Source organism: Pecten maximus, chromosome 9 (assembly GCF_902652985.1).
Source record: "Pecten maximus chromosome 9, xPecMax1.1, whole genome shotgun sequence".
Taxonomy (NCBI): domain Eukaryota; kingdom Metazoa; phylum Mollusca; class Bivalvia; order Pectinida; family Pectinidae; genus Pecten; species Pecten maximus.
Genome location: NC_047023.1, coordinates 16,010,585 through 16,029,810, shown reverse-complemented (window position 1 = coordinate 16,029,810; position 19,226 = coordinate 16,010,585). Strand labels below are relative to the sequence as shown.

General features: G+C 34.3%; 2 protein-coding genes and 1 long non-coding RNA gene across 7 annotated transcripts; 2 read left to right on the top strand and 1 right to left on the bottom strand.

The window, feature by feature from the left end:
• The first annotated feature begins 6,201 nt into the window (after nucleotides 1-6,201).
• On the top strand, nucleotides 6,202-9,512 carry LOC117334768. Of its 3 annotated transcripts, XR_004534229.1 has the most exons (4): nucleotides 6,225-6,385; nucleotides 6,707-6,746; nucleotides 8,314-8,394; nucleotides 8,966-9,512. XR_004534229.1 is itself a non-coding variant. In XM_033894568.1 (3 exons), the coding sequence occupies exons 1-3, from the start codon at nucleotides 6,325-6,327 to the stop codon at nucleotides 9,205-9,207; spliced, it is 384 nt and encodes a 127-aa protein (XP_033750459.1). In that variant the 5' UTR covers nucleotides 6,202-6,324; the 3' UTR covers nucleotides 9,208-9,512. The 3 variants fall into 3 exon arrangements, 1 of the variants encoding a protein (XP_033750459.1); XM_033894568.1 differs by lacking the exon at nucleotides 6,707-6,746 and having other exon boundaries at nucleotides 6,202-6,385; XR_004534228.1 differs by lacking the exon at nucleotides 6,225-6,385 and having other exon boundaries at nucleotides 6,509-6,746.
• A 3,280-nt stretch (nucleotides 9,513-12,792) lies between these two features.
• On the bottom strand, nucleotides 12,793-13,547 carry LOC117334767. Its single transcript, XR_004534227.1, has 2 exons — nucleotides 13,413-13,547; nucleotides 12,793-12,912 (listed from the first exon to the last, which is right to left on the bottom strand). It is a non-coding gene; the product is annotated as an uncharacterized LOC117334767 (long non-coding RNA).
• Nucleotides 13,548-15,735: 2,188 nt separating this feature from the next.
• Nucleotides 15,736-19,019, top strand: LOC117334766. 3 transcript variants are annotated; one of them, XR_004534226.1, is made up of 4 exons: nucleotides 15,736-15,850; nucleotides 16,171-16,210; nucleotides 17,833-17,913; nucleotides 18,482-19,018. XR_004534226.1 is itself a non-coding variant. In XM_033894567.1 (3 exons), the coding sequence occupies exons 1-3, from the start codon at nucleotides 15,790-15,792 to the stop codon at nucleotides 18,724-18,726; spliced, it is 387 nt and encodes a 128-aa protein (XP_033750458.1). In that variant the 5' UTR covers nucleotides 15,741-15,789; the 3' UTR covers nucleotides 18,727-19,018. The 3 variants fall into 3 exon arrangements, 1 of the variants encoding a protein (XP_033750458.1); XM_033894567.1 differs by lacking the exon at nucleotides 16,171-16,210 and having other exon boundaries at nucleotides 15,741-15,850; XR_004534225.1 differs by lacking the exon at nucleotides 15,736-15,850 and having other exon boundaries at nucleotides 16,007-16,210; nucleotides 18,482-19,019.
• The last annotated feature ends 207 nt before the right edge of the window (nucleotides 19,020-19,226 follow it).

The window sequence follows — 19,226 nt, the reverse complement described above, 5'->3', positions numbered from 1 at the left end:
ATATAATCGACTGTCACCAGGTGCACTTTTTGGGTTCATCTCGGCATACTTTATTTTACAGTTGCATGCACAGGACGTCGTTTGCGATATCACGGACTAATAAGATAAAATGTTTTAATGCCATGCAGTGATGAGATCGTCCTTTTCTTTTCTTCAACTGCATCATTTCGGTAATTGTTGAACTTCGTTTTCAATAAAAAAAATTGCATATAACGGTGCTCAATAACTTGTTCAAGACAGGGCCGGGACATTATACGTATACTGTGAACAAGCAGTATCAGTTGAAATTCTGTAAGCGCTTCAGCTAGCTTATTTATTATTAGAGTAGCATGTGATGCTTACACACTCCATTAATCAGGTAATTCATCAATAACTTAAATTTCATATATGCGAGTGATGTAAAGTGGAATTAATGGATAATCAGTATTACAAAGAATACTTTACAATGTGTTAAACTATTTGACATTGTCACTGGCGGATTTTAAAGCCTCCCCCTAAAATTGTCAAAGTAAGGGTATCTTAAAAAACGAATTCCCGTATCAATCAGCGAAATAATAATATAAAATCGTTAAAAAACATCTCTCATATACTTGTTTTTTTTTAAAAATACACCAGGTATGCATATATCGTGAAATACACTAGAATGCAGGATTTTGCATTTACCTGCTATTTTTTTTCAGGTGGAGTACCCGCGGACACCCCCCCCCCCCCCCCCCTTTAATTTCGCACGCCCCCTAATTGCCAATAGTGTGACATCACTATTTGTCTTCAAAAAGAACGTTAAAAAACACTATGCTACTGTCGCTCTAGTATTTTTGTAAATGATTAACAAATAATTGTTAATATGTTTTGATTTTTAATTAGACGTGTCTGTGTGAGTGAGTGAATGTGTGAAGGAAATATTGACAAAAAAGTTACGATGTTTGTATTGCTGTCAAAATGAATGTTTTTGTTTTCTTCATGTTTTAGGTGAGGGCCATATGTAAGATTAGTACAGTACTAAATATGTAACCCTCGTGAAATAAAGTTTTATTATTATTATTATTATTACAAGCTAACCGGTAATAAGTATTTATATATTAAAGTATTTAAAAGGTAAAAGTTGTAGTAATCCAGACGAGTCTGCCGTTGATACATTTATTATGAGGTGGCCCTATGGTCATAATCAGGGTCAGCTGAGGGAGTCAGATCAGACCTGCAGACCAGTCTATTTTAAACAAAGAAGCACTGTACATGAGAAGTACAAATATTCTAAATAGAAAAATCTCGCGGATAAGATCGACCATGGTTGAGAAGATGAATTATTTAATATGACCATAACTGTAAACTGGAAAACGAAAGTAGGTCTAGCCTAGGTGAAGCAGAGACTCTGGGTGAAGCAAATACTGCTATTTTCGCAATAACTGTTCGTTTTACTTGATACGATAGCTATGAACATAATCAGTGTTACTTTCCGTTGTATTTTAGCACATTGGTGTCTCAAAAAAATGTGAAAATAATCCGGTAATGTTCAAGAACTTCTGTTTTTATTATCGTCATGTTTTCCGGGTCACGTTCTAATAGCATGTGAGCTTCCGGTTACGTCATCAAATTCATTTCCCGCGAATTTATTGGGAAATCTAAATTACACTCATAATGAAATGAAATGAAATGAAATGAAATGAATAAAAAATGACAAAATAAAAATATTGTGATCAGTATTTAGTGCAACATTAAATTTTCGTTGTAAATAGTTGCTACGATTTGCTAACCTAAAGCACAAGTAATTGAAATCAAATCATTTTAAAATCCATATTTCGTTTCTATTATTATCTTAAAATTTGCATCATAAGATCGTTTAGAAGCTTTGCAGTACTGACTCTTTCAAACGCACAGATGCTTTGATTTGAGCAAAGATGGCGACCTGAAGCTGTTAGGCGGTTTGGATTGAAATTAAAATGCGTATATTTCGGCAAGTAAACATCGTACAATGTACCCGTGAGGTCAGATCATCTAATTGTGCCATTATGTATTCAGCACAGTTGTTGTTTAGTCGCTACGGTCATTAACATAAAAATTTGGATTATTATATAAATACTTATTTAATTATTATTGAAAATCCTGTCCCCCCCCCCCCCCCCCCCCCCCGATTGTAGACACTAAGGGGCAAACTGATATCAAGTGTATTAAAATCGAAATCAAGTAAGAAAGTAATTCTGTTTCGAAAATTGGAATAAAAAGGGGTTTAAAACAAAATGACTAAAGGAACTCCTCCTCAATATTTCGATAATCATACAGTGATAGATCTATAGGCAAGTCTTGTATGTACTCATAAAATTTGGATTGAACTCGAAGAACTTCTGGCAAACATTAAATCTAACATTGTGGGAAATGAAAATAAATTGATGATGGATCATCGATCACAACGTACAAATCGTTTGGCAGGTCTGAAGTATGATTTTCGTATTTGACGACGACATGTGCAGAAATAAATGAACAGGTCTGAAGTAAGTAGTGTTGGTACACATGTATACGTTCCAGTAACCTGATGACAGTCTTATTCGTGATTCACTTTTCTTTTTGTTCGTCCAGATTTCAGTAAACTAACAAAAGTAACTCAATAAATAAGCATTTTGTTCTACCTTTGTGACAAAAGTATGCGAATCAATTTCCCTGTTACCTTTTTTTTTAATTTTAAGTATAAAATGTCTAGGCCTACTACGTGAATGTGATTGCAGATTAGTTATTCTTGACTTCTTTTGCTTTTCCTGTGTACTAGCGGATTCAGAGGGGGAGGGAGGGGTCCAGGGGGTCAGGATCCCCCCCCCCCTTTTCGGATGAGGAAAAATTGTTTATAGCCTTAAAAGCCGTTCATTATTTAGAAAACGATACGATAGTGACGTTCTGTGTGAATCAATTTATGCCCCCCCCCCCCCTTCCATTTATCGAAAATCTTATTCTCGAAAGATTGCAAAATTTCCTATAATCATTTGATCATTTCATTTTTTGGAAATTTTGTTCCGAAATTTTGGCCCCCAGACCCCTCGCCAAAAAAAGATCGGCTCCCGCCTATAGGCGCTCGCATAACCACTAAATTACTGGAACCCCCCCCCCCCCCCCCCCCCCCCGCCTTTCCAATTCCTGGATCAGCGCTTGCTGTGTACTGTCATATACGGTGCATGGTACTCTAACGTTCAAAATAATGAATAATTTATGATTATGAATCATCGTTCATTGACGAAACTTTAATAAACAATTTAATAAATAATCGTAAATTAGACGAAACTCTTCAGCGAGCCGAAGCATTTTCCGGACAAAATGCATGCAGAGATGACCCCCAAAAGTACACCTGACGACTGACGATCATATATTCGCATGACCTTTGAGCCCCGTATGTAAATGAAGAATCTGGACAGGCTGAGGGAGCCGTTTGAAAAATGGCATTCTGAGCGAGGAATTCGGCGATGTTTTCACGGATTATTGTGTTTTGGATGTAACAATTCGTATTGAGTGGCACGATAGGTTAAAGATGAATGTTTTCTGATGACGGTCACATATAGTGTGCGCCGTGTCAGTTTGAATAAATGTGTTTTTTAGTCGATTGAAGTGTAGTGGTCTGCCGTTTCGCTCGTGGCGGAATTTCCGGCCTTGAGCTTAACATATTACACATACCACTGTCAAATAAAAAAAAAATAATTGAACATAACATTTTCTATGCAAAGCGCCTGTGGTTCGGATAGGCTCTTTGAATACTTCCTCTGGTATGTTGGCCAAGAAAATCACCTAGGTTATTTCTTTAGGTAGGTCGATAGAAGATCTTGACACCAAACTCAAGACCAATATTGCAAACCAGAAGTTAATAATATCATTAAACTCGAACGAATGCGTCTCTTCTGCTTGGAAAAGTCAAGGACGTTTTCAGAGCAGATGCTCAAAATGTATTAAAAAGAATCTTTGGATTTCTTCAAAATCCACGCTTTTGGAGTATACAGCCTTTACAACTGTACATCATTTTGTAAATTTTAAGTCGATAGCTAAGCGATCAAAACATTGTGGTTTGCAAAGATTTTTTTTGAAGCTTGCATGTTAATTAGCTAGTACTTTTGTGGGATTAGTTCGGGTGACAAGACAATCTGATTTTGCAATGTATTTAAATTAATTTGAGCAGCAACTGTGTAGAATATGCGTATGTACTTAGCTTTATTTCAAATTTCAATAATTTAAGTTATGAACTGTATTGAGTTATGGACCTTTTTCTACATCTCCCCATCCAGGTTTTGACATTTCTCTCAACTTACCTTGAGCTCCTTCAGTCGCTGCTGCCAAAGTATCAAAACTTTAGGTCCTTACCATCACTGACGAGGCCTAAATGTATGATGTCCTTAACCTCACTGACGAGGCCTAAACGACGAAACCGCTGTATGATGTCCTTAACATCACTGACGAGGCTTAAAACGACGAAACAGCTGTATGATGTCCCTAACATCACTGACGAGGTCTAGAATGACGAAACAGCTGTATGATGTCCTTAACATCACTGACGAGTTCTGGAAGGACGAAACAGCTGCATGGTATCCCTAATATCACTGATGGGTCCAAGAAGGACGAAACAGCTGCATGATGTCCCTGACATCACTGACGAGTTCTGGAAGGACAAAACAGCTGTATGATGTCCTTAACATCACTGACCAGGCCTAAACGACGAAACCGCTGTATGATGTCCTTAACATCACTGACGAGGCTTAAAACGACAGAACAGATGTATGATGTCCTTAACATCACTGACGAGGCCTAAAATAACGAAACAGCTGCATGATGTCCTTAACATCACTGATGAGACATATAACGACGAAAAAGCTGTATGTTAAACTCTAATTTGCACTTGGCTCCTCTGTATCTACCTTCTGTATTCCATTTTCTCCTCTTTAAGCTAATACAAAAATTTGATTGAAGCAAAATACATGTTATTTTCACTTAGTAACATTATAAATTCTAAATTTAAATGTACATGTTGTATTCATGAGAAGGACATAAAAGTGGTTGTAAGTTGTAAGAGCTTGTCTCTCATCCATTTGTCATTTTAGATAATAAAACATGTGTAAATCAAAATCATTATGTCTTTGTAACTGTCATTTAATTCGTTATGATAACGGAATCACGTGATACAGATTCAACTGTTAGTTAATATAAGGTTTACAGTTATGTGATGAAAGGAATGGATCCAATGTACCATATTCTCGATGTAGACGAAGGACATACGGGGTTAGGGGGTGTTAGAGGAAGATAGGCTTTTACCGACCAAAACTCACTAAGTATTGTATAAGAAAGAGGAAAAAGTCAAATGAAATCCATGTAATGGAAATGTCAGGTGAAGGACATATTTAATTCACGCCACGTGGTGATGTAAATGTGTATATCGCTATCAATTAGTATGTATCTCCATAACGCACGGCTATATCTTAAACTGCATAATGACGATAAAAATCAATATAAAATCGTTTCCGAAGTTAAAACGTGAATTATTTCATTAATGATACTGGTACATATTAATCAACTGACATTCACATCGATCTTCTCCTTGTCATATCGGTTTATAAAGCTATCGGCTGATTTTGATTAACAGTAGTGGGTGGGAAACCTCAAACAAGACAAGTGAAATTACTTTTTTGTAAAAATGCTTATCAATTAATGTAATGAGACGTGTGTAGTAGGCATATGGCACTTCATCATCAGGTACAGATACAACATGGTAATTCAAAATTCGTAACCTTTCTCTGAAGAAAAAACCAACTTCTTCCTACAAATTTATGTCTACCTATCGCCCATCGCCCATCTGTCTGCAAACCAAATTTGATCTGGATAGCACTTGAATTAAGAGGAATTGATTTTGTATTAACGATGTGTATATCCAACAATTTCTTTGGGATAGAATGCCAGACTATAAACTATAAATTATTTTTCTGTTGGTCCCATGAAGGGATTTTTATCTAGCTGAAGAGGGGGAAATAGAGGTAAACATATAATCTGATATCCTTAGATGAAGAGGTAATAAGGATAATAGTAATATGAGGATGTGGGGGTTGGGGTGTGGGGCTATGGATTTCAGGACCTCCGCCTAAGACCGAACTAATGAACATTCGCTTAGAGTTGTAACGCTCGTCTAAAAAGTGAGATATTTTCATCAGTCTATAGAACGCAGCTAGAATTTTATCTGGTTACGCACTCCCTAAACAAATCCTTAGAAGTAGTGTGTCTTTCCCGTGGTTACTTACTCCCTAGCAAAGTCAATTGGAAACAGCTAGCATATTACATAAGTGTTGGTGGTGGACAGGGAAGTATAATCGCATGACTGAAGTTTGGACACTGGCGCACAACAAAGAAAGGCAAAATAAAAACTCAAAACAAGGTAAGCTAAGATGCAACAATATAAAAATCTGAAAAGTGAAAGGTATATCAAATTAATCTAACACTGCAATATAAATGTGTTCCCTGGTGAGAATAGAAACAAAAGGAAGCTACACACATACATAATTAAATATTCATGTAGCTCTCTCACATAGACCACATTTTATATTTCATTAGGTGACTCTTAAATATCACCATAAAATTGTCGCCGTACAAAGTGTGAATAACTTTATAATTATTGCATAAATATGTTAACCTACTGACGTATACATCGATCTTCGACTGAATTCATTGTCACTCTGGTTTATAAATATATCGGCAGATAGCAGTTTAACTGTAGTTGGTCAGGCGACACGACAAAGGTAAGTTCACGTTACTAAAATATTCAGTCATTAGTTTTGTGGATACGTACGTACTTAACGTATAAACGTATATAAAATGTGATCCATTTCAACAAATATTTAAACTAATAGGACACTACTTTAATTGATATGTTAATCGACATTAGTAAACTATCTATATCAATTACTAGGCTTTATAGACAGGTGCTAATGGTGGATGGTATATTTTCACTGGCTGTGAATCTTCAAAAACAGCAATGTGTATTGAGAAATAATATTGTGTCCATAGAAGCAGAAAGACTCTTAAGATATTTTTAATGGCTGTGTGTTAAGTAACGCGCGTCATGTTGAAATATCTGTCAAAAAATGCCGTTCATACACCAGTGAACAACAAAAAATAACAATTATTTCTTATATTTACATTTCAAAACTATTTTTCAACGTAATCTTTGAAAAAAATCATAAGAAACAGTATTCTACGTTCGTTATACGTAGTGACGAAACAGCTGAATGATCGATGTAACAGCGTAACAGATAGTTCCAATTTGGCGGGAAAGGTAATCAAGTACACAAGTACACAAAATATAGTTCCACACAAATTCATTATTTTAATCATCATGAAAGAAAAATATTGAAATGTTGTCTTCAATTTTACAATTATTAACAAGTTTTAAAGTTGATAAAACATTATTTCATGTGTAATCAAACGCGATTTTATATTCACACTTCTGCATTCTACGTGGCACCGTCAACAATGTACTGTATGTATTCATACGTGGCAGGTTAATTGTTCACCTAGGAATGAACGCTAATTTTGTTAGTACCTTCATATAGAGAACACACAGTGGAAATATTCTGCAGTAGCAATGTGTGTAAAGAATTTGCATGACATCATAGCTTATATTATTATAAGTCTAGGTATGGTCTAACACAAAAGAATATATGTACCGAAATGAATATATCTCAACATAGGTAGGGGAAGTGTCTACCGGAAAATACTGTATCTAAGTAAAAGGGGGCAGTGTCTACCAAAATATTATTGTATTTAGAAATGTAAGGGACTGTTTCTACAGAAATAGTATTTTATCTAAAAAAATAGGGGTTTGTATCTAAAGAAATAGCATTGCATCTAATGAAGTAGGGGACTGTTTCTACAGAGTAGTATTGTATCTTAAAAAGTAAGGGACTGTTTCTATAGAAATAGTATCTGATCTAAAAAAAAATAGGGGTTTGTATCTAAAGAAATAGCATTGCATCTAAAGAAGTAGGGGACTGTTTCTACAGAGTAGTATTGTATCTTAAAAAGTAAGGGACTGTTTCTATAGAAAAAACGTTGTATCTAAATAAGTAGATTGTGTCTACATAAATAGAACTGTGTCGAAAGAAGTAGGGGACTGTGTCTCCAGAAATGGTATTGCATCAGAATAAGTAGGTGGAGGAGTCTACAAAAAAAGTTTTGTTTCCAAAGAAGTAGGGGACCACTAAAGTCGCGCGCTAAGACTTATAATTCCTTATCAGCTTCGTGCGTTTAGGCTGTAAACAGAGGTGGAATTTATGGAATGTCTGACTGATATCTATTTGTCCACAGGAAACAGTACAATCAAGATGTTGCGGGTGATTGGCCTTTTACCATTGCTAGTCGTTCTGACTGCATGCCAGCCAATTTACAGTAAGTAGCCAAACAGCATGGTTTTTGTCGTCCATGTTTACATACCATAGTTTGTGTTAAGATGTTGATGCTATGATAGAGAAAGCGTCAGATACGACCTAATTGGCATTCTGTGACGTTGTAGTTTATATCATAAACGCAGAATAGAACGCTGACACTAGTTTTCTGTCCTGTGCTTATAATCAATCAATTGCTTTTAATACCATTTAAGGACATTATCTTATACTGTATGTAGTGATATTTTACATAATACAATTGTACTACAGATATATATTCTCTATGCCTCAATAACGCATATATTGTATTTCTAATTATAATACCACCCCTCCCCCTGTTGTATCCACTCCAATAACTACTGCGTTTTAATATACATTGGACCTGTATATCTTGAATTATGGATGCTAGCTGTATTCATATAGCTTTTATTAATAATGATATTAATTTCTGCAATACCAACTTGGACGTATACATCTTGAATTATGGATGATAGCTATATACATATAACTTTTATATAAATAATTTACTGTAGTTAAAATACCCACTATCTTCATGTTCTTTATTGATTGTTTAGATCGGATGGTGAATCCATATAGGATGGGCCATCCATTGGCAGGCCGCGCCCACTGGGGCTCACCTATAAACAACAACCCTTGGGTAAATAGTCAGCTCATAAGTGACATGGAAGAAAGAAACCAGCAGATACAGAGTGATCTACAGGGGCATATTGACCAGGTAATGAGTGACCGACAGTCACAAAGAGACCAATTCCTCAGCGACATTAGAGGAAGTAATAATAGATGGTCCTTGTGGTAGAGAAGCTACCGAGTGATTCGGAGACACTACATCATCTAAAATAGTAAAGCCACTGTTGTTTGTCGTAATGTATATGCTACTCTATATTTACTAGAATTTATATAGTACACAACTAGCTTTTGAAATATTGTGATCTTTATATCGCTAGTGACTTTGATAATCTGCTACAATCCTCGTGTACAGTTCTTTTCCATCTCGTACCAAGATGTATAGCTTCCTAAGCGTCCACAACAGTAATATCGCACCAGATGAACAATTGTCTCGTACAGTTTGGTATATGATAATAAACAGTCGGTTATTACATTTGCGATGTTTTAATTGTTTTTGTAGAAAGTTCAAGTACTCCCTCATCTGAAACACACATACTGGTAACAGTCTTTTAATCACACTTAGATTAACAGTGACACGATGAAAATATAATGAAAACCTCTATATATGACAGATCGTGGCAAAACAATCGGTAGGTTTTTTCCCTTTATTTCTATTAACTATGTCTGAACTGCCTTTTTCCCATCTAAAAAGACTGTTCTACACACCTCCATAGCCACGACCTTAATATATCATCTGATATAAGACAGACGGAATTAAACAGTCGGTTAATAACTTAATATACTGTCAATGTTTGCCTTTGTACTTATTGGTTTTTTAAGTATTCCTTGATCTGGAAATACATATGGTGAATAAAAAACAATCACTTCAACGGCAAAATATTGCATTTGCTTGGAAATACTGAAAGTCCATAATCATGCTTCCCAGTGGCTCTGTGATGGTTTGTTGGTTATTTGTTAATCGTTCGATACTATTTTGAATGTTTCTTGATCGAGAAAGCGCTCTGTCCAACCCGCAACATTAGTGAGATCATGGTATCATTCCAAAAGATAATCTACAAGAGCTTTTCATGAAGTGTCCATATTACCGAGATACACCTTCCATTAAATGGAATATAAATACAAAGATAGTACGAATTATGTTGAATACCATGCCATAGAATTGGTAAAATGAGAACATGGTGTATTGGATTCTGCGTCTGAGTTGATTATAAATTAATTAGGGTTTAATGATTGCTAAAGGGGTTGTTATACAATATTATCTAACGGGGATCGACTTGATGGGGAGGGAATGATACACACTCACGTTAACTGGAACTGGGATGGTCGCGGTGGGGATTTAATAGGATGATATAAAACGATATTTTGGATTTTTGTTCTTACATCAATGGCTGGAAATGATAAAATGTGAATAAACACATTTTCAAAACATTTTAGTTTGGCCGTTTTCATTTATATCAGACTCATTTCTTCAGGCGGTTTCAAGAACAGGTTATCAAAACCTTGAGGTACCTATGGTTGATAGAGTTGGAGAAGCATTGTGTGGACTCATCCCAATTTAAGCTGATTTAAAATTATTTCAGACGAACCTGTTTGACTGCATAAACGAACAGGCCCTAGGTTGAGGAAGTCTCAGTAAGCAAAAAAGGCAAATGGAAGGCTCACGTCTAATAATCTAATGGTTCTAAATATAGAAACATTTCAGAATTCATGTCACCAAGTGCATCGTTGTTGACAGATTGAGGTGATATTTTTGAAAGATAATTATGTAAATGTACTAATAACTTTTAATAAGGGCTATCATGTGTACATATACATATTTATATATGTTGTCTGTCTTAAATGACAATTATATGACAGCCGAAGACGTGTTGTAGGCTTCAGGCATAAATGTGATCCATACCTAACTAGCTGTGTATTCATAGCTACAGAGTAATTTATTTAAAGTTAAATATTACAATAGACATGGTCAGTGACTCTTTATGAATACAGTTGTTTTGACACTACATATTATGATTCGTCATTGATGTTAAGGGGTGAGCCTAAAACAGAAGGGAAGTCGAGAAAATGAGTCTGTCAGATATATCGAAATCATGTTTACCCTATCAAAATAGTAACTTGTGTCTTTTTCGATCAATGGCTTTATTTTGGCGCATGACGTTTGACATACAAATCCATTACAGATGGGTACAAATTACGGAAACAATGTGTGACGAAGAGTTTATCGTACTAATAAATGCAGTAGTATCCAAACATTCTTCGTTTGACCATTTTCACGTGTTTCGTGGTATTTATCTAAATATTCAATTTATTTTTGCGATATGAAATTCTATATGTTCGATGCTTTTTTCTTTCTTATTTTCGTCGTAATTTTTATAAAATTACGAAAAAAATAAAATATTTAGATACGATTCATTACAATTAGGAAAATAGAAAAAAAATGAAATAAATAAAAATATTAGAACTTAAATCTGATATGATAATGTATAAGACGAAAATTGCATCAAACAGTAGATTTCAGAATGTATATCATGAATAATTAAACGCTTGTTAAATTTTATTTATTGTCACTATAAATGCTATCTTGGTGACAGATACATAAAATGGCGTCCTTTAGGAAGGGCGCCACGAATAGTCATCTGTCTCTAAGATTTTATTTAAAGTGACAATAATTACAATCCAACAAGCATTTAATTGGTATATTTACATTTATATAGATTAAACTTTGTATTTCCTAAAGTTATTAACACGTCCTTTATTTTAATTCATTTCCCTGCATCATTATTTGAAAGAATAACATCTTGTAATCAAATTCCTATCTGTAATTGATTCGCAACCAATTTGACACACAGTACAAAGCATTACTGGGACAAAGATCAACATAGCGTCTGAATGACATCACAGTAACCTAACTGTTATCAATTAGAATCCTCGTTGAGTTTGATTCATTAATATCGCATAGCGAACCATTCCCCCATGACGTTGATCAAAATGGCGTAACAATCACGTCATGACCGCATCTATGTAAATATTCAGTGTTCTTTCAGTTTTGTCATATGCTCACACTTTCCATGTAGATGTATTGAATAATTTTCCAGTATTTTGATTTTTTTCATTCTATCAGAATTTATACTTAATCTACATCATATATGATTTAAGATTATCAATATTCGTTGATAATAATTAAGACATTTGTAAAATGAACAAATCTACTCTAACTACGAGTTAACTATTCAGTAGAGCCTTTTACGGACACTGCCTCAATAACATCATACTAACAAACACAGACTTATAACTTCCAACAGACTATATATGGTCGTGAATCTGACTAGAATACAGCTAGGTCTATATAGTGTGACAGATGTATGTTTCGTGATATGAAAGGAGACACATTGGCGAGTGGGATTTTCTCATAGAATCTTCTCCAGTATTATGTTAAGATACCTCACATTTGCTTAGGGTTATAGGTCAAATCTAAAATTGCATTATATCATGTATACATTTCGTGTAATGACTACATGACAGAAAACCTGCAGACGTCGTTATACATAATTCGGATGACTCAATTATGTAATGCTTTGTCTATTATCTGTTTAATCCCTTAAGTGAGATTCCGACGAGGTCATTTTACCAGATTTGTGTGTTTGACATTGACAAATTGTATCCAAAATATTCATAAATCAGCACGTTTTGATATTATATCAAATTGATTGATCTTACATCTTACTCTTTCGGAAACAGAAACAAATACAGTAAATATGTTTATATTGAATATGAGTTTATTTACATGGGCGCATATGAATTTACAAATGAGTGTAACAATGAAAGAATTCACTTTTAAATGGATTTTTCAATTTCAATCTTTGGCCACATGGATCTGAAAATAGACCAGAACACAAATAAGTAACTAATATTTGTATCATTGATAATCAATCCTTTAATTGTTTCACTGTATAGTAAAACATACATAAATCTTAGCAAGAGTTAAATTTAAATGATATTTGAAGGCGTTTCATAGAGAAAACAAACCCATTATTTAAATAAGTACTGTTTTATATCTCTAATCACATCATGATATTAATGTGAAATAAAGGAGCAATTTCCCCATATTTGTCATCTCAAACATATAACGCAGTGATTATCATGTATACTTGTGAAAATTCTAAAGCATAACTATTCAAATGTTAACTCTAATTAAGTAGTTAAAGTAAATATTATCTAATATGATCAGTTATAGCTGATTTAAAAAAAACATGAGTTGCTTGTTAAGATATAATTCAAATCTTTGTACATTTATTCTTTGATGTTTTCCTCTGTATGTCACATATATTTTTAATATCTGATTTTAATCTTGTTGTGTAGAATTTCATTAAATACCTTTTCCACACTTCATGGCCTCTACATCAATATCTGTCTATTCTCCTGTTTCTCCACCTTCTGTCTCCATGTCGGTACACGTCACTTCCGTATATATCACGATTCCATGCGTCATTATCCCCAGCGATCGGATCCCCAACGATCCAATCCAGTATCCCAACTGTTACCAATGATACCGTCTAACAGGAAGGAGTCACGTCTTCCTCATATTGGTCATGTAATGGTGATAACTATTTTTACCTTTTTTTTTTTTTTATTTTTTTTTTAAATTTTTTTACAAACACATTATTGGTTACCTGATAATGTATTGTTTATAATCATCCATATAATTAGAAAGAATAATTTAAATTAAAATAATTAAGAAATACTTAGATGACACCGCCCCATATTATACCTAGGTATTAAATGTATATTAAAATTATTCAATATAAAGAATGAACATAATTAAGCTAATGTAAGCCCTAGGGCTGTTTGTGATCTTCATGAAATAAATAACGAATTATAACAAGCTTATGTTATCAAAATAAGATTAATGCACCTTCGCTTCTATATTTGAACATATGTCCATGCTATGTTTGATTTATTTTCCCGGCTTCCCGTTAAACCCATCCTCTATTTTTATGCACATAGCATTACTAACGATTTCTAGAAGGGACGAAACAGCTGTATGATGCAGTTTTATTAATATTTTCGGTATATACGTTGTTGTTTTTTTACAAAACATATGATCAAAGATATAATGTACTGATGTGGCTTCTGTGCAGCCGTCCCTATCGTAAATTAGACAGGGAAAATCATACGCTACCTATCTGCCAAATACCTTCGGCGCAAATAGAATTGACGTCATTTCTTTATATGGATGATTTGACGTGTAACTGAGAGAGGTGGCGGTAATAATTCAGTTCAAACTTCATATAGTTCGTTTATTTAATTTTTGATACACTTATCTACATTTCACATCGGTGTGTGTTTAGAATCTCTAACGGACTCGACTTTGCCTCAAATGATGTTTTGTTTGATAGTGCCAGTCTTTGGCTGAGTTAACCGATTTCTAGCTCGAACAGGTAACACACTTTCACAGTCCTTTGCCACTTATAATTATATTCCGATACGAAGTTCAGATGCCACTAAGTGGTTCTCATTTTGTGAACACGACTTTACCGATATTGGACCTAGATTTCCATGGTGTGTGTCGCCGATGAAGGAGAAGAGCTTATACTTCTTGAACACCTGATCTAGTTTTCCTTGGTATTTTTCAAAGAAAATCTGTATTTGTTCATATTTTAAGTTTTGAGTTAGAACCAGGATCTTGTTTACAGGTTAATATTCTCTGCTTTCATATATGATGGGCCAACATACAGTATATTATTAAATAAGTGTAAACTATTAAATTCAGTCAATGTTACTATGATTACCAAAGTAAATGCATCACCTATTTGTATTTGTAATGTTTGTCTCGTTAATTTACTATTTCTTTCAAAACAAACACCATACATAATTAAGTTTTAATATGAATTAACTGAAATAAAGTGATGTTCACTGTGTTATTGTATGGTAGATAAAGGGAGCACCGATAGAACAAATATCGAAAACCTTACAGCCTGTGATATAATGCAACAAGAGAATAAGATATATAACGTACGGTAAGATTGACACACGACGCAGGCCACCAGGCAGGACAGTACGATCAGCTTCAGCATCTTTAGGTTGGTATTTCCAATTCTGTAAATGACACGTTAAAACTCTTTTATGCAATGTACATAGCATGAGAATACATGATAATTACATACAAAGTAATATAATTATCTCTTTCAGTGATAAAAATAATGGCTTTTAATGCTTAATGTACCCCTTTTTTTCATGTAAATCTATATCTGCTTCATCTTAGCTATCGATTTAGATTTGTAATGTTTTCATGTTGCTATTTTCTTCTAATTGTCATATAAATGTTCACACATGTCTTGATGGTATAACATTACTGACTACACGTGATATTATAAATATACTACAAGCACACAGATATTCCTAGACTTACCTTATCTATAGTGTTTACTTGTTCTGATACTGTCAGGGCAGGTTGTGTTGGACAACAAAACATTGATCTTTTTATATACAATGTGATACAATATGGATTTCAGGACCTCCGCCTAAGACCGAACTAATGAACATTCGCTTAGAGTTGTAACGCTCGTCTAAAAAGTGAGATATTTTCATCAGTCTATAGAATGCAGCTAGAATTTTATCTGGTTACGCACTCCCTAAACAAATCCTTAGAAATAGTGTGTCTTTCCCGTGGTTACTTACTCCCTAGCAAAGTCAATTGGAAGCAGCTAGCATATTACATAAGTGTTGGTGGTGGACAGGGAAGTAGAATCACATGACTGAAGTTTGGACACTGGCGCACAACAAAGAAAGGCAAAATAAAAACTCAAAACAAGGTAAGCTAAGATGCAAAAATATAAAAATCTGAAAAGTGAAAGGTATATCAAATTAATCTAACACTGCAATATCAATGTGTTCACCTGGTGAGAATAGAAATAAGGAAGCTACACACATACATAATTAAATATTCATGTAGCTCTCTCACATAGACCACATTTTATATTTCATTAGGTGACTCTTAAATATCACCATAAAATTGTCGCCGTACAAAGTGTGAATAACTTTATAATTATTGCATAAATATGTTAACCTACTGACGTATACATCGATCTTCGACTGAATTCATTGTCACTCTGGTTTATAAATATATCGGCAGATAGCAGTTTAACTGTAGTTGGTCAGGCGACACGACAAAGGTAAGTTCACGTTACTAAAAGATTCAGTCATTAGTTTTGTGGATATGTACGCACTTAACGTATAAACGTATATAAAATGTGACCCATTTCAACAAATATTTAAACTAATAGGACACTACTTTAATTGATATGTTAATCGACATTAGTAAACTATCTATATCAATTACTAGGCTTTATTTTCACTGGCTGTGAATCTTCAAAAACAGCAATGTGTATTGAGAAATAATATTGTGTCCATAGAAGCAGAAAGACTCTTAAGATATTTTTAATGGCTGTGTGTTAAGAAATAATTGTTATTTTTTGTTGTTCACTGGTGTATGAACGGCATTTTTTGACAGATATTTTAAATGACGCGCGTTAGCGTTAGCGCGTCATGTTGAAATATCTGTCAAAAAATGCCGTTCATACACCAGTGAACAACAAAAAATAACAATTATTTCTAATATTTACATTTCAAAACTATTTTTCAACGTAATCTTAGAAAAAAATCATAAGAAACAGTATTCTACGTTCGTTATACGTAGTGACGAAACAGCTGAATGTTCGATGTAACAGCGTAACAGATAGTTCCAATTTGGCGGGAAAGGTAATCAAGTACACAAGTACACAAAATATAGTTCCACACAAATTCATTATTTTAATCATCATAAAGAAAAATATTGAAATGTTGTCTTCAATTTTACAATTATTAACAAGTTTTAAAGTTGATAAAACATTATTTCATGTGTAATCAAACGCGATGTTATATTCACACTTCTGCATTCTACGTGGCACCGTCAACAATGTACTGTATGTATTCATACGTGGCAGGTTAATTGTTCACCTAGGAATAAACGCTAATTTTGTTAGTACCTCCATATAGAGAACACACAGTGGAAATGTAAATATTCTGCAGTAGCAATGTGTGTAAAGTATTTGCATGACATCATAGCTTATATTATTATAAGTCTAGGTATGGTCTAACACAAAAGAATATATGTACCGAAATGAATATATCTCAACAAAGGTAGGGAAAGTGTCTACCGGAAAATACTGTATCTAAGTAAAAGGGGGCAGTGTCTACCAAAATATTATTGTATTTAGAAATTTAAGGGACTGTTTCTACAGAGTAGTATTGTATCTAAAAAAATTAGGGGTTTGTATCTAAAGAAATAGCATTGCATCTAATGAAGTAGGGGACTGTTTCTACAGAGTAGTATTGTATCTTAAAAAGTAAGGGACTGTTTCTATAGAAATAGTATCTGATCTAAAAAAAAATAGGGGTTTGTATCTAAAGAAATATCATTGCATCTAAAGAAGTAGGGGACTGTTTCTACAGAGTAGTATTGTATCTTAAAAAGTAAGGGACTGTTTCTATAGAAAAAACGTTGTATCTAAATAAGTAGATTGTGTCTACATAAATAGAACTGTGTCGAAAGAAGTAGGGGACTGTGTCTCCAGAAATGGTATTGTATCAGAATAAGTAGGTGAAGGAGTCTGCAAAAAAAGTTTTGTTTCCAAAGAAGTAGGGGACCACTAAAGTCGCGCGCTAAGACTTATAAGTCCTTATCAGCTTTGTGCGTTTAGGCTGTAAACAGAGGTGGAATTTATGGATTGTCTGACTGATATCTATTTGTCCACAGGAAACAGTACAATCAAGATGTTGCGGGTGATTGGCCTTTTACCATTGCTAGTCGTTCTGACTGCATGCCAGCCAATTTACAGTAAGTAGCCAAACAGCATGGTTTTTGTCGTCCATGTTTACATACCATAGTTTGTGTTAAGATGTTGATGCTATGATAGAGAAAGCGTCAGATACGACCTAATTGGCATTCTGTGACGTTGTAGTTTATATCATAAACGCAGAATAGAACGCTGACACTAGTTTTCTGTCCTGTGCTTATAATCAATCAATTGCTTTTAATACCATTTAAGGACATTATCTTATACTGTATGTAGTGATATTTTACATAATACAATTGTACTACAGATATATATTCTCTATGCCTCAATAACGCTGTATATTGTATTTCTAATTATAATACCACCCCTCCCCCTGTTGTATCCACTCCAATAACTACTGCGTTTTAATATACATTGGACCTGTACATCTTGAATTATGGATGCTAGCTGTATTCATTTAGCTTTTATATAAATATTAATTTCTGCAATACCAACTTGGACCTATACATCTTGATTTATGGATGATAGCTATATACATATAACTTTTATATAAATATTTTACTGTAGTTAAAATACCCACTACCTTCATGTTCTTTATTGATTGTTTAGATCGGATGGTGAATCCATATAGGATGGGTCATCCATTGGCAGGCGGCGCCCACTGGGGCTCACCTATAAACAACAACCCTTGGATCAATAGTCAGCTCATAAGTGACATGCAAGAAAGAAACCAGCAGATACAGAGTGATCTACAGGGGCATATTGACCAGGTAATGAGTGACCGACAGTCACAAAGAGACCAACACCTCAGCAACATTAGAGGAAGTAATAATAGATCGCCCTTGTGGTTGTGAAGCTACAGAGTGATTCGGAAACACTACATCATCTAAAATAGTAGAGCCACGTTGTTTGTCGTAATGTATATGCTACTCTATATTTACTAGAATTTATATAATACACAACTAGCTTTTGAAATATTGTGATCTTTATATCGCTAGTGATTTTGATAATCTGCTACAATCCTCGTGTACAGATCTTGTACCAAGATGTATAGCTTCCTAAGCGTCTACAGCAGTAATACCGCACCAGATGAACAATTATCTCATACAGTTTGGTATATGATAATAAACAGTCGGTTATTACATTTGCGATGTTTTAATTGTTTTTGTAGAATGTTCAACTACTCCCTCATCTGAAACACACATACTGGTAACAGTCTTTTAATCACACTTAAAACATTCTATGATTCGTCATCGATGTTAAGGGGTGAGCCTAAAACAGAAGGGAAGTCGAGAAAATGAGTCTGTCAGACATATCGAAATCATGTTTACCCTATCAAAATAGTAACTTGTCT